The following is a 15,655-nucleotide window of genomic DNA, read 5'->3' as shown; positions in this document are numbered from 1 at the left end:
AGGTAATTAAAAAACCAGAAGTGACAAAACCCTTTTCTCTACCATAATTTCCTGTAGCCATAAAAACCATAATCATTCCCATGACTCACCACATGAAATCCCTCAAAAAGCACATGATATGAATTGCTGATATTGAAACTGCACACCTTTAAGCCCCGTCAGATCTCCTCTGTATGATCCTCCTTCTTAAAAAGGTTTCAGTACATCACAGCTTCTGCACAGCTCCACACTCAGCTGAGGTACATGGAAGTGAAGGCATTTTATTCATACCCTCACCAATCTCTTGGCCCTTGCTGTCTTTTCTTACACGTAAGGAACGGAACTGTTAATAGTGCCGATAGATCAATAATGCTCACCCGGTTCAGGCAATCTCCTGCAGGGAGAAAAAAGATACCCTGGAACGTCCCTTAGTATTTCTGCAGTCTGCTCCCTGCACTCCTTATGTGCTGTCCATGCTCCCAAAATCACTTCTGAAACCCCAGGAACTAGACAGGACAGCTAAGGTTCTGCACAGGACAGATGTGCTTCAAGTGAGCATCAATTTAACAGACGTGTTCTAAAAGCTGACTTTCACTTCAGTTCTCTTTTTCACTTCTTGAATATTTCCTCCATAGGAAAAGCAATCAAGGTACAGTTTTATTACTAAAGCTGTGGAGATACAAAAATGTCTATGTAAGGACTATTTTTCACTGTAAGATACTTTATATTTGTAGCATAACCACAATCACAAAATTAAGATCGACAAATTTTCCTTAGAATCAAAGAATCATAGAATTAGCTAGGTTGGAAAAGAGCTGCAAGATCATCCAGTCCAGCCATCCACCTACCACCAATAACCCCACTAAACCATGTCTCTCAGCACAAAGTCTAAACATTTCTTGAACACCTCCAGGGATGGTGACTCCACCACCTCCCTGGGCAGCCCATTCCAGTACCTGATCATTCTTTCAGAAAGGTAGTATTTCCTAATGTCCAGCCTCAATCTCCCCTGGCGCAACTTGAGGCCATTCCCCCTCATCCTGTCACTAGTTACAAGAGAGAAGAGGCCGACCCCCAGTTCACTACAACCTCCCTTCAGGCAGTTATAGAGAGCGATAAGGTCTCCCCTGAGCCTCCTCTTCTCCAGACTGAACAACCCCAGCTCCCTCAGCCACTCCTCCTAAGGCCTGTGCTCCAGACCCCTCACCAGCTTCGTTGTCTGTCTCTGGACACACTCCAGGGCCTCAATGTCTTTCTTGAAGTGACGGGCCCAAAACTGGATACAGCACTTGAAGTGCAGCTTCACCAGGGCTGAGTACAGAGGGACAATGACTTCCCTACTCCTACTGGCAACACTATTTCTGATCCAAGCCAGGATGCCACTGGCCTTCTTGGCCACCTGGGCAAGCTCATGCTCAGCCAAGCATCGACCAACACCCCCAGGTCTGTTTCCTCTACACAGTCTTCCAGCCACTCTGCCCCAAGACTGTAGTGCTGCCTGGGGTTGTTGTGGCCAAAGTGCAGGACCCGGCACTTGGTCTTGTTGAACCTCATCCCATTGGCTTCAGCCCAGAGATCCAGCCTGTCCAGATCTCTCTGTAGGGCCCTGCTACCCCTAGGCAGATCAACACTTCCTGCCAGCCTGGTGTCATCTGCAAACTTACTGAGGGTGCTCACAATGCCCTCATCCAGGCCATCAGTAAAGATATTGAAAAGGACAGGCCCCAGCACTGACCCGTGGGGAACACCACTTGTGACGTGTCACCAGCTGGATTTAACTCCATTCACTCTCTGGGCCCGGCCCTCCAGCCAGCTCCTTACCCAGCAAAGAGTGTACCTGTCCAACCCATGGGCTGTCAGTTTTCCCAGGAGAATACCATGGGAGACAGCGTCAAAAGCTTTGCTGAAGTCTAGGTAGACCACATCAACAGCCTTTCCCTCATCCACCAGGCAGGTCACTCGATCATAGAAGGAGATCAGGTTGGTCAAGCAGGACCTTCCCTTCACAAACCCATGCTGGCTGGGCCTGATCCCCCGGTTGTCCTGCACGTGCCGCGTGATCTCCCTCAGGACAATCTGCTCCATAACCTTCCCTGGCACCGAGGTCAGGCTGACAGGCCTGGAGTTCCCCAGATCCTCCTTACAACCCTTCTTGTAGATAGGAGTCACACTGGCAAGTCTCCATTCTGGGACCTCTCCAGTTGACCAGGAATGCTGATAGATGATGGAAAGCAGCTTGGCTATCTCCTCCGCCAGCTCCCTCAGTACTCTCAGATGGACCTCATCTGGCCCCATGGACTTGTGGCAGTCCAGGTGGAGTAGTAGGTCTCTGACTGTTTTCTCCTGAATCGTGGGGGGTTTATTCCGCTCCCCATCCGAGACTTCCAGTTCAGAAAGTAGAGTACACTGAGGATAACTGGTCTGACTTTTGAAGACAGACATAAAGTAGGCATTGAGAACCTCAGCCTTTTCTTTGTCCTCAGTGGCCACATTCCCAGCCGTGTCCAGTAAAGAATGGAGATTCCCCTTGGTCCTTAATATATTTGTAGAAGAGTTTCTCGTTCCCTTTTACCCCAGTGGCCAACTTGAGTTCGAGCCGGGCTTTTGCCTTTCTCATTTTCTCCCTGCACATCCTAACAACCTCTTTGTAGTCTCCTTGCATTGCCTGCCCCTTCTTCCACAGGAGGTAGATTCTCTTTTTCTCCTGGAGCCTCAAGAAAAGCTCCCTGTTCATCCACACTGGTTTTCTTTCCTGTCAGCTCATCTTGCAGCTCAGGGGTTACAGCCTGTTCCTGCACCTTCAGGACTTCCTTCTTGAGGAGCAACCAGCCTTCCTGGACCCCTTTACCCTTCAAGACTGAATCCCAAGGGACCCTCCCTGTCTCCTAAACATTTTAAAGTCCACCTTCCAGAAGTCCAAGACAGCAGCTTTGCTGCCCCCTCTCCTGGCTCCACCAAGAATTGAGAACTCTACAATTTCAAGGTCGCTCTGTCCAAGACACCTCCCAACCTCCACATCTCCCACCAGTTCTTCTCTGTTTGTGAACAGCAGGTCTAGCAGGGCACCTCCCCAGTAGGCTCTCTCACCAGCAGCAGAAGGAAGTTCTCTTCCACACACTCTAGAAACCTCCTAGACTGCTTCTTCTGCACTGCGGTGTATTCCCAGCATATATCGGGGAAGTTGAAGTCCCCCATGAGGATGAGGGCTGGCAATCGCACAACTTCTGCCACCTGTAAAGCTGCTGAAGCTCCTTCAACAGATGCAGTTAGTTATCACAAATAAAAGAGACAGGGAGTAAAGCAAACAAAAATGAAACACCCTGAAATATTGAAAAAGGCACAACTTCAGGAATGACTGCTTGGAATGTCCTTGCATGCTTTTAATCTGGAATGTCTAGAGAAGAGGATCCTTTTATTTTATTGAAAGACTGTTTGAAACAATCATTTTCTCTCTCTTCTTGGTGATTTTAGTTAATTTTCATAGTTCACATAATAAAGAGGTAGGTACACTATAACAAAGGACTTGTGAAGACCAGGTAATACTGTAACAGCAGTGTTATACCAGTAATGCCCCTGCATGTCAAAAAGAAAAAAAAGTGACTTACTGATGTGCTTGATAAATTCATGTCTGCTTTGACGGATAAAAGTGACTTTCACTAAAGTAAAAAAGTGGTACTTGTATACTTTAACAGCATTTATGTTCTTTATTATTGTGTACATCTCTTGAAGACTCTGGTTTGGACATTTATTTAAAAAGGAAGAAATGAGCAAGCACCATGCACTTGACACACCAAGGAGGTCTTATGTCTGACTTCAGCCTGAAACACAGAATAAACATCTCTGCTCAACAACAATGCTTTTTCATTAGTTGAACTGGCACTTCCAAAGGCAACCACTAGAATCCAGAATGAAACAGGATTTCAGATTCAAAAGTAAAGGAATTAACAAATCAGACAGTTCCTGCTTATGGCTAAGATCAGACTTTGCAGTTCTGAGAAACAGCATCGCTCATTCTGCCTCAAGCCGAGGTAAGACAGGAAGAATAAGATTTCCAAATGCAGAGTCTTGAGTTATGAAGTATCCTGAAGAGTGTGCGTGCGCATGCTGGAAAAAGAAAAATATTTGTTAAAGAATAACTCCCTGTAGCACTGATACAATTCAAGACTACAGTTTCTGCAGCATTAATTACATGTTTCTCCCAGTCTACTCTTCAGCTCTGATATTTAAATTTAATAACAGCATTTTAAATCAGACGTATTTGAGAAAGGCCTGTCAGCTCTACTAACTTGGCCATTCTCTGCTGCACTCTTCTCTTGAAATCCAACAAAGGTAAGGAGAATGGTAGATTAACTCCTGGCCACTCTTCTTAAAGACCTCATGCTTCCGCTCCCATCAATAACCATCTTACAGGTCTTGGTACATGACAGATGCCACATGTGACTGTATACCAGAAGTGTTCATCAGTAGTGCCCTGAGGCTGCATGTACAAATGCCATACAACCATGTACAAATGCCATACATATGCTTGCTCACTGGAAGGGAGCATCTGCTGCTTATGGCTCTAGACAGCTTTTGTACAACCCTATACAGCCCCTTCCAGTTCAAAGACTGGTCTCCCATAAGCTAGACAGTCTGCATATTCCTTCCATCCACCAGTAGGGAAGAGCTCTGGTGGATATCACAGTGAACTTGAGTCAATAGTTTTCCCCTCTTCTCATAAAGGACATGAGCATGGTAGGCTCCATCAGCCACAACAAAGACAGCAGGCCAAGGGAAGCTATTATTTCCCCCTGATCAGGATGCACAAGGCAGCTCTTGGGATACTGTGCTCAGTCTGGGGTTCTCCAATGCGAGATACAAGCTGGAAGAGTCCAATACAGCCAAAGAGATGGCTGGGGGCTGCAACACTCAACATGTGAGAGAATGGTGATGTCCGAGCTCCTTTAGTCAGGAGAGAAGGTTCGGAGGAAATCTTAGGCTGTTTTCAAACACTTAGTGAGGGCTATAGACAAGACAGAGCTAGATTCAGGGCCAGAAAGACAGTGAGAAGTCCATCCTTGGAGTGCTTCAAAATTCAAGTGGACTACACCCTGAATGATACAGCTCTGCTCTTAGTCTTGCTTTGATAGGGCACTGGACTAGAATCCTCCAGAGTGTCCTTTAAGCCCACAATATTTTGTGATTAACACAGGACCCAGCCAGAGCTCAGTTCTGCTCCCATCCATTTTAGGAGAAGCAATCTGTGGCCTTTACCAGTTAAAAGAAATACAACGAAGCATAAGACACACAAACAGGGCCGTCAGTTTGCATCCCCAATTTTTTTCCTATGCCCTCTGCCAAGTCATGCTGGAATGGCAGGAAAACAAGTGGCCGTGCACTGGCTTTCTTGCTCAATTTCCGATTTCAACACTGAAATCAGCTTCACCCAACATAAGCAACATAGTTTTACATTTGCAGGCTAAGTTTCCCAAGACTTGTATCACTCAGAAGTGCAGTGTATTTACTTGATTCAAGCAAGGAAATCAGTACCACTTGTGTTCTCCCTACAGTTCAAGAGACGTTCCTAAGCCTGATGAAACTGACAGAGATGTACAAAATGTCTGTGATTATGCTACAGGTTACATTCCTACAACCATATTAAGGGAGAAGCTGAAAGGTTTAAACTCATAACAAAAGACAAAACTTCACTTGTGACAAATGTGTGAAACCTAACTGCTAAAGATTTTTTCATTGGAACCCTTTTTTTTTTTTTATCAGTTTACCTGCAGTGCAGCCTTCTGCTGAGCTGCAATGTGCTGTTGCTCAGCATGGTCACGGAAATCCTTGTTTAGAGGTGATCTTGCAAGTGCAATGCTGCAAAAAAAAAAAAAAAAAAAAAAAACCAACAAGATTACATGATACATACCCACAGATAAAAATGCCATAACCTCCACAGCTTAGGATTTAGTCAACTCATGGCCTGACTTTAACTACTATTTGGAAAACTGCTATTTATTAATGTAACTAAGAAAGGGAAAACAGAGTGATCACAGCTGTAACATTCGACCTAACAAAACCAACTGATGACAAACTACACCTGGAAGGCTCACAGTCCTGAAGCTTGTTGTGGATTTTGCCCAGTGGTGAAGTCCCACTGAAGTCAGTGGAACAAGCGGGATACAATCATCAGCAATTTTCAGAACTGCAGCTTTGTGTTTTCACCATTTCTCAGTCACTCCATGGTTGTCCTGAATTACTGTTACAAACAGAAGCACGAACAAGAGCTCTGCATTCTTCAGTGTAAGAACCAGCTCTTTGGCAGACAGGCAGCAGGTTCACTGCTTGTAGTAAAAAAGCTTCCTATTGATGTAACTAGAACAATGATCCCCCGACAACAGCTTAGGGTACACACAACTCATTTTGCTTATCTCAGTACAGCATATATTAGGTTGCAAATTAAAATTTATAAGTAGGTTTACTATGCTTTTGTATCTTAAAACTAATTCAACTTGCAAAACAAACATAAGGAATTAAAAGGAGATGTTTTCTCCCACTCTATGTAATTAAAATGAGCAGTCATCTTCCAAATAAAGATCAGTTAAGACTGCCATTAGAACTGTAACACAAGGGAGCTGACAACTCTCTCAAACTGGCTCTTGACACTGGTGCTCAAAGTCCAGCTCTGCTCACTCAGAAACGAAAGTATGAAGGACAACAAGGGATCCAAGGAAACACATCAGTTGATTTTTCCTAGCAATGATGTCAACAGCTGACTTACTGAAACACAATTCATAAGCACGGTTGCTTTTGAAAAAGATCTAAGTGTAAGATTAGCAAAAGAAGTATAATGTAAGCCAAGTAGTAATCGTTTAAACATATTTCATGACGAAAATGAAGATAAGCATCACTGCTGGAGAGAAGCACTACTCAGTTTATTTAAAACATAATATTTTCACTTATTTTGAATATGTTTCTGTTGCATTCAATTCTGCACTCTCTAACTTTTCAGTATGATTTTTGTCCTGAGATTTCATCAGAAGCTGACATTTTTCAATATGTTTTTTTTTTATTTTAGAGTATTTCCTTGTACTAAGCATAGAGACCAGCTAACTCATTCACTCCTATATAGGCTGTGTGGCTACTGTACTTTACATACATCAAGCTTTTTTCTACCAAATTTGCAGAAATTCCATGGTCTTATTTCAGCTGACTCCACGGTTCAAAGCCTAGCCACAGAATTGTTAGTGGCTCTAAAACCATGCATCAGTCAGTCCACCATGCCAAAGCAGAGAGCGTGTCTGCTGCTTTGTCCCCTTTGAAAACAGTAGGCTCTAATTCCACTTACTGGCATAATGCTTATTTAATTAAATAAAAGTAAACCAAACAAGCACTCCTGAAACTCTGCTGGACCTGCAGTGAAGTGTGGAAGTATTTTTGCCTGATGGTGTTTGTACATAACGGTGTGAATATTTCTATTTTCCTCCCTAAATAATAGTTGCATTTGAATCATACCTGTGTATTGAGTTACAGAAGAGATCCAACTGAGGTGATTTCAAATATTCTGCACACAGCAAGGAATAGTTAATGGTGACCTAGAAACCCCTTCAAGAAAGTGTCAGGCAGCACTCAGTCTGTATTCAGAGTATCTAACTCCTGTACAGATATTTTATGTAACGCTGTGTCTAGAATACAGCACTGCATGTGCTTCATGCTGGCCCCAAAGCACAACATTCTCCATTTCTTCAAGTAAGCTGGCAGGAGATCGTGTACCTACTTATTCAGGACAAAAGTCCTTTTAAATTTTTCCTTAAATAGGAGATATCCCAACAAAAGCTTCTAAACTCAATTTAGATCGTTACACCTAATGTGTAGAACTAGCCTTACAACACAGTGCCTTTTTCAAAAAGATCAGCAGTAGTATGAACTGACTTTCTCTTGCATGCTGCTAGTTTCAGGGTTAACTCACTTGTTTTTAGAACTGTTCTCTAGACGTGCAGTACCTTGAAGCTTATGGCCTGCTACCTGCATTCCTTAGAGTACTTTAGCTTTTACTAATATTAAATGCTTTCTAGGTACCTGCTTCCTAATTCTTCTTTAAGGTAGACTTCAGCTGAGCAAGCATATCTGTTTCTTCTCCTCTCAAATGGAAATTAAGTAAGCCAAAATTCACTGCTGGTAAACAATTTTAAATATTAATGTGTTCCTAGTGTGCAAGGTGTCTCTGACTGATTACTGAGGATGGCTAACAAACACTTCTGGTAAGCGTTTAAGTCAGTTTACAGCTTGCTCGATGTTTCTTTCCAGCCCCCAACCCCCCTTGATTTAACCAGTGATGTCCAAACAGGTCTAAGAACATAAAATACCTGGCTCCAGGGTGATTTGTGGAAGACTGGTTTTGCATAAGTAATTTTCTCTTCTCCTTGTCTAGTTCTGCCAGGATTGCAACCCTATTTTTATTCTGGAAACCTAGTGAGAATGACAGAAAAATATTAGAAAGATTTACTTGATTTCTGTGGCCCTACTCTAAGTTTGTGGAATTAAAAATCTCTGTGCAATATGACATTATGATGAATACTCTAATCTTCAAAGCTTTGCTCCCATTCAAAAGGCTATTAATAAGAAGGTTTAATTTTCCTCTTCTCATTTTGCCACCTGAAATAGCTGCCTTAAGCTATCATACATATTAATACATTTTAAAATAAAGGTTTCTATCTCATGTTAGACCCTACCACTTCCCAAGCCACTTCTGGACCTACAGCCATGGTACATGATCAAATAACTTCCCTTTCAAAGGAAAGGTAAACTTACCAGATTCTAAATTTAAAATGAAGTCAAAGAAAGTATGATAACAGTGTAATATACTCCCAGGGCCTATTTTTTCATGCCAATAACCTCGAACTGTAGTACAATTTTTACGTATGTAATAAGTAAGGATAAGACCACCAATAAGCTTGCATATGTGCTTGTACATAAAGTGACAATCTGTTATTCAACACATGCAGAAAAGTTTTAGTTTTAATATACTGATATCCTTCCATATACATGCTGCCCTTACTCTGAGTTTGGGGAATGCCTGCAATGCTAGAATAGAGAAGCAAAATTTCACTGTCTGTACACAAGACGAGACAGTAGCTTTATTTGTTTGTCCACCGTTCCTCAAAATCAGAAAGGGACTTTGTACGCTGGAGAAGAGGTCAAGAAGTAGAGTGGTTGAAAGAATTTAGAAAATGCCTAAAATGGCTTACTGATGTATTTTCAAAGCTGTTTAAGCAAAGATGTGGCCAACTAGCTGTACTTACTCAAGTCTCTTCCATTGCAAAGGATTTAACTCATCTCTTACTTATGTGGTGGCTACCAGATGAACCAGATGTACAGGTGCCTGCTGCTGCTCAGTATTATGTTACAGACTCACAGAATGGTTGGGTTGGAGGAGACCTGAAAGCCCACCCACCCCATGGGAGCACTGCCACCCAGAGGGTCAGGTCACAACACAACCCTGTCCGACCTGGCCTGGAGCACCTCCAGGGATGGGGCACCTACAGCTTCTCTGGGCAGCTGTGCCAGGGCCTCACCGCCCTGTGAACACGCCATGCATAATAACATCCAGCCTTATTGCTTCCCTACTAAACACTCACCTTTTTCTTTCTCTGTGCCTAACACATGCACCCCACACCTCAGCTTCTCCCAATTCTTGCTATCTTTAAAGAGCTAAGCCATTTGATTATATTTTACTGTGCTTTTATGTAAGGTCATCCAAAATCATCTTTACATTTGTTAAAAGATTTTAAATTAAACATAATTCATTGCTGTTTTCACATTTGCTCTTCTCTCTTTCACATGATACATTATTTCTACTTAAATTCCCTCTTTTCTTAGAGTATCAGTTCAGGTCTTCCATGTATCCTATCTAATAAATAAATAAATAAATAAAAAAGTTTATTTTAAACACCCTGAAACAGTAATGAGCTCAAAACGTTGAAAGACAGCAGGACTGACAGCACACTAAGAGAGGCAAAGGCTTTGAGATATTGCCAACAAGTTAGAGTTCAACATTTCTCAGTTGCAGCTAGCTCAGACCTCTACTTCTCATGAATTCTGGAGACAATATAATAACTGAAGTACTTCTATGAGAGCCCAAGCTAAGGTCGTGAAGTTTGTATGTTCATTCTACACGGTTTTCAGGCAAAAAGATTAAAACTTGACATATTACCCAATACCCTTCTAGGAGCACTAGTTTATCCTGAAATGCATAAATCAGAGCACACATGCTTGGAAGTCAGACAGCATGGTGACTCAGGCAAGAAAAAGATGACCACTTTTTAATGCATTACTATCAGCTAAAAAATAAGAACTTAATGTACTTACATTTATCACGAAGCAGATGTTATGATTCAGAAAGCTTTATAACATATGTAAGAATAAAATTTTATTTGCGGTTTTTGGACTACAATCAGAAACCAAGCAAGACTATCATCTTTTCTTTTAGAGCAAGTCTTGCTACAGTATCATACATCAGAAATCGTAGAGAGATTCAGAGGAAACTTGAATTACTTTTTTTTCCTCTTCCTTCCTCTGAGAGTTTTATTTATTTATTTTAAGTAATAGTTTGCTCCAGAACACAGTCATTACCCATTCGCCATCCACTGTTCTGAAAAAGTCATTTAAGAGAATTTGTCAATGATAAACAGAAAAAACCCTACTTGGGAAAATGGAGGGAGACATCCAACACATACAAGTTATTTCCTCAGCTGAGTACCACAAAGATCCTACCAGTAGTATTTTTAATTTGCTCTTAAAGCAAAATAAAACCTGCTCATTTAAAAGTTAACAGCTGAGAGAGTGGGGCACGAGAAATCCATTTAAGTGAGAAAAAACTGGCATCCCTACAAGACCATTCACCAAATTTGACAGTTTGTGAGAGATTTCCCTTCAGATTTTCCCTGCTGAGGCCCCTAGAGCACTTCAGTAAAGACCAACCTGAAACAGCTACATAAGTTACCTACTTGAACTGTAACGAAAGTAATCTTCCATCTGTAGTTTTTATTCTGCTGTTCTGTTTGCTGGTACTAAACATGTGAACATGCCAAAAAAAAGAAAAGCCATCCTCAGCTAAGACACACCCATGAGAAGAACAGATTTTCAAGCACAGCAATTCTTACTAAAGCTTTAAGTTTAGTCTTCTCTTATAACTGGGAGGAGTTGCACGACTACTGAGCAGTTCATGAGTATTCTTCCCTGCTTTGCAAATTCAGGAATCCGTACACAAAATTACTAACCTGTTTATAGCAGCTAAAAAGATCATTGTCAGTGTTGGATGTTGAATTGAGGATCTGGATTCTCAGTGCCAAGATCCCAGATTAAAGATATTACAAGTTTAAACCTCTTCTTTGTTGTATCTGTATTTCTGACATCAAGCATTGTATTAAGTGCTCTGTGTAGAAGCTGGAAGTTTACTACCACCCTGTGCTGCACACGAAAAGCAGAAGATGACAGAAGGTCAAAACCTTACTGAGTTACACCAGTATCAGTAAGAGCTCATAGTGACCTTGTCCTTCTGACCTGATCCCTAACATCCAAACCTACCTCCCCGTGTCCTTGACCTCTCCATCAGTTCTAGGAGCTAACTTTGCATGGCAAAAACCGGTACTGCCTTTATCTACTTTAAATTTATTGCTCTTTTCCCTAATCTTTTGGTAACTTCAGTTACACAGTATGTAAAAATTTTTTTGAATATGCATTGTTTTTTGTCCATGGAAACATAAAGGTACAAAAGAGCCTTCAGATATTACATGCTCAGGACAGACTTCTTCAAATAATGGTTATGAAGCTGAATGTCTGCTTTAAGTTCTATATGGTACTGACACTGCACACTGTGTGCTCAATTCAGAAAGCATTTCTCTGCGTTTTCTTTACTGAAATATATGTTTTCCTAAATGGTATCCTTCATGAAGCAAGGCAGCAATCTCCTAAAAAAGTAAAATCCAAGGAGAACCTAAACACCCCGTGCCTGGGGAAAAAAAAAAAAAAGACTTACTATACTTTGATTTTCTCAACTCCTTGTGGCTAGCGGCACAACAAAACATCATCTATCGTTATACTGTGCAACAATACTTTCAGCAACAATATTCTGATATGCTTTCATATAAATTGTGTAACTGTGAAACAAACAACATACTAGCAATTGAGTACATTAATTTAACAAAGGATATGTTAATATTTTGTCTGTCTCTCTAGTCAACAGCTGCATGCATCAGTGAACACAAACCACTGACTGCTTTATGGCTGCAAATTTGCCCAGGCAAGAGATCTCCTACAGCCCTTGGGCACTGCACTTGCACACAGATCAGACTCAGATGCAGAGCAGAGCAGTTCAGTTTGTAGATGATATAGTTCAATGTAAAACATCATGGTCTTCCTCTTTAAGAGAGAGTCTGCAGAAGAACACTAAATCTGCCTGCTCAGGCTGTGTAACATCAATGTGCTCAAAGACAAAACTGCAAACAAACACCAGGAGAGAAAGAGATTTTATAGAATTGCTCCAATTTGAAGCTTTCAACCCAGCATTTATTTCAAGTGCTTGCTTCTTCCGTTATACCAGTACTCTTTTTCCTGGAATCATTCAGACCAGTCTGAAGGAGGACCTCTACTGCTTCCATCTGTGGGGATCTGAACTACAGTTCCTTCTGCAGCCCTACGAGGAGGTTTCTCCCAGGGGACCCTACACATGCAGTAAATGCACTTTCTAGGTGAGCTCTGGTCTTCTTGTGCACAAACAAAAGTCTTACAACAGTAACCTCATTAATGTACATTCCACAAGTACTGTGAAGTGCTGCAGCAGCAGCATCACGTTAACAAGAATGTTTAAGTAATTTCTGTAAAATCAGAAGCTGATCTTTCTTTTCACCAGAGTCCACCACTATGGCCTATGAGCTCCTGCTATAGACAATATGCACCACACTGAAAGCTATTCCTTTTTTTTTTTCCCCTCCTTTTTTTAAAAAAAATGCTGTAATCAGTTTCAAGCAATCCATTTCATGTGGTAATAAAGCCCTGAAAGTGAGGCTTTCATTACGTCCTATGCGGTTCTGCTGTACAAAACAGCTGCAGCTTTTCATCTTTGAAATTCTAATAAAAGGAGCGCTTTCATTACAGAGGTCCGTGAGCTAAAGGATGTCTAGCCCAAAAACTCTTAACCTTTCCAGTCTGAGTCTGAAATCATCAGGAAACTGAATTAAGTCCATCTAAGAAAATAACCAGTAATGATTAAGGGGAAAGAAACAACCCGGTACAAAAATATTCTGAATGCAGTCTAAGTCTGAGTAAGTTCTAGTGTTCAGAACTCTTCCAATTAGTGTTTCAGAAAACTCCTTTTTGTCCAAAAGGGAAATGACAGAATGAATTACTTGAACAACACCAATACACATACCATATGGTAAGCTGAAAACACAGTGTTTGCCTCATATACCTACACTACTGGACTATATCTGGCCAGGAGATAAATACAGAAAAATTCAGAAGCCTTAAACTGTTAAATATATGTTGAATATACCCTGTGCAATTTTGAGGGAAGCAAACCCAAGGCACTCTAACACTAAAATCCCCCCCTACTTCCCAGTAAATTCACACAAGTATTTAAGAAAAAGTAGCTTTTAACTCTAAATGACATCCTATTCCTTGCACTGATTCTGACATGGTATTGACAAACAAAAGTAAGAGTCACTATTAGAAAAACATTCAAATTTGCAAAAAGACAGCTAGCTGCAGTACTCTTCTCTCAATACTTTTACAAAATCCCAATGAGCTTTACAAAAACTACCTTGTTTTGCCCAAGCAGAAAATAAAATATGTATTTTGGACCAACACATTTCTTCTGTGTTTATTTTCAATTTTGAAAGCAAACAGAAAAGGAAAAGCAACTAAAAGATAAGGGCCTGGTAGCCCTTCCAGTTTCTGTCCTTCAGCATTGACTGTACCCAGCTCTGTAGGACCTCCTTCCTGGCAAGGGTACTGACACAACACTGGGAAACTGAATTCACTTCAATAGGCAAGGAAGCATATCTTGGAAGTTTCTTTCTCCTTAACTTTTCCACAGATGAGAGATGCTTCAGAGCTTGATTAAGACTTGATAAAGAAGGCACCTCTAGAGGGCGATTTAAGCCCCTCTTTCAATTGTTTGAGACAAGACTCCCCAACCCAGAGCCTCAGCCCTATGGGTGGATCATTTCCATGTCTTTAATGAAGAAATGGTGATGTGTCATCATGCAAAGAAACTCCCAATGGCATGCCATTATGATTTAATTTGGCTTCTCCTTCTAGGCTACCCCACTGCCTGCCCATGACTGCTATCACCACCCAGGTTTCACCGCTCCCACCATGACATGGTGCAGACTTATGGTTGTCCCCTGCCATTACCGCAGGGGCTGAAGTCCTGCTCAGTGCTGATGGCTGTGCACACCTGCAGTGTGCTTCAGGAAGGGCCTTCACAGCCACCCAGGAGACCCTGAGGTCACCAGGGGCCGCCTCATGCTAACCACCCGATGCGCTTTCTCCAGGATCTTGCTCAGATTTTGCCACTTCCAGCCCAACCTTCCTTCTTTGTTTTGCCCGTTCTACACATTAAATGCGTAGTTCGGGAGATGCTTTGCCCAGAGTCCACCCGTTAGAGCCTACCTTGTCCCGAGGGATTTGCTGCCATCCTTCAGCTCCGGGCCCGTTTCACTCAGCTCAAACGTTAACCTCACTGATACCTGCAAAACAGGCCTAGCACAGGTAAGTACTTCTCCTTCCAAAGTTTGGATCTAAATCTGTCACAGAGTTCATGAAACCACCAACAGCAGGGACATGCTGGACAGACAGAGCTGTCTGACTGACAGTTATACGGCTCTCACTGGATTTTTTCACTGAAACACCGTGAGCTGTCACTGATTCTTTACAACCAGTTGAGAATAAACATCAAAGCCACCTCAGGGCCACTCCCGGTGGGAATGACCTAACCCCTCAGCTTCCCCCGCCCCAGGAACGAACTCTCCCACTCCCCTTTTTCCTCTTCCTCCAGACCCACATGCAACACGCTCCCCTGCTCGCATCCCCTCCCTCCCTTCCCCCCCGCCACTGGAAGGGACTCTCCTCCTGTATTCCCCCCCCCACCCCGTTACTCCGCTGGAATGGGCCCTCCCACCCCATTTCGAGCCGCCCTGCCCCCGCACCGTACCCACCTGCTGCAGGGCTCCCACTCCTCGCCCCGCTCAGCCCCGGCCCGACGGACTCCCGGCCATCCCGTCCCAGCCGCTCCCTCCCCGCGCGGCTCCGCTCGCCCCGCACCGCCACGACCAATCAGCCCACGGCACACGCTGGCCCGTGCGTGACGTCACACTCCGCGCGACGAATCTAACCCCGCGCGGCTCTCCGCCTTATTCTTCCGGGCGGCTCAGAAAGGCGTCACGTACCAAGGCTTGACGGACATGTGCAGGTGGCCAATCGGATTCAAAGAGAGTGGGCGGGCCCGCCCCGCCTCTCTCTGGGGTCGCCGCTGGGTCCTATCCAACGGGGGCTGGCATTGTGCTTGTGGGCGTGCTGGGCGTGGCTTGTGCGCGCCCTGGGCGGTTCGTGGGCAGTGTCTTGAGCTTTGGGCTTTGGCAAACGTACCTCTGGTCGCAGACAAGTGAAATCAGTTATTAAAACTGTAACAAACAAATAA

General features: G+C 43.0%; 1 protein-coding gene across 1 annotated transcript; it reads right to left on the bottom strand.

Annotated features, from left to right (window-relative positions):
- Positions 3,656–15,347, bottom strand: INIP (INTS3 and NABP interacting protein). The gene is made up of 5 exons (XM_021381194.1): positions 15,174–15,347; positions 14,629–14,705; positions 8,322–8,424; positions 5,742–5,832; positions 3,656–4,083 (listed from the first exon to the last, which is right to left on the bottom strand). The coding sequence occupies exons 2-5, from the start codon at positions 14,651–14,653 to the stop codon at positions 3,988–3,990; spliced, it is 315 nt and encodes a 104-aa protein (XP_021236869.1). The 5' UTR covers positions 14,654–14,705; positions 15,174–15,347; the 3' UTR covers positions 3,656–3,987.

This window comes from Numida meleagris, chromosome Z (genome assembly GCF_002078875.1).
Source record: "Numida meleagris isolate 19003 breed g44 Domestic line chromosome Z, NumMel1.0, whole genome shotgun sequence".
In the NCBI taxonomy this organism is placed as follows: domain Eukaryota; kingdom Metazoa; phylum Chordata; class Aves; order Galliformes; family Numididae; genus Numida; species Numida meleagris.
This window is presented reverse-complemented; position numbering and strand designations above follow the sequence as displayed.

Bases quoted from the DNA above. Each gene is read 5' to 3' on its own strand.
- INIP (XM_021381194.1), bottom strand. From the start codon at position 14,653: ATGGCAGCAAATCCCTCGGGACAAG. The intron at 5,833-8,321 runs GTATTTTATGTT...TTTTTTTTGCAG, and splicing joins ACAAATCACCCTGGAGCCAG to CATTGCACTTGCAAGATCAC. The intron at 4,084-5,741 runs GTAAACTGATAA...TTCTTTTTCCAG, and splicing joins AGCAGAAGGCTGCACTGCAG to CATGCGCACGCACACTCTTC.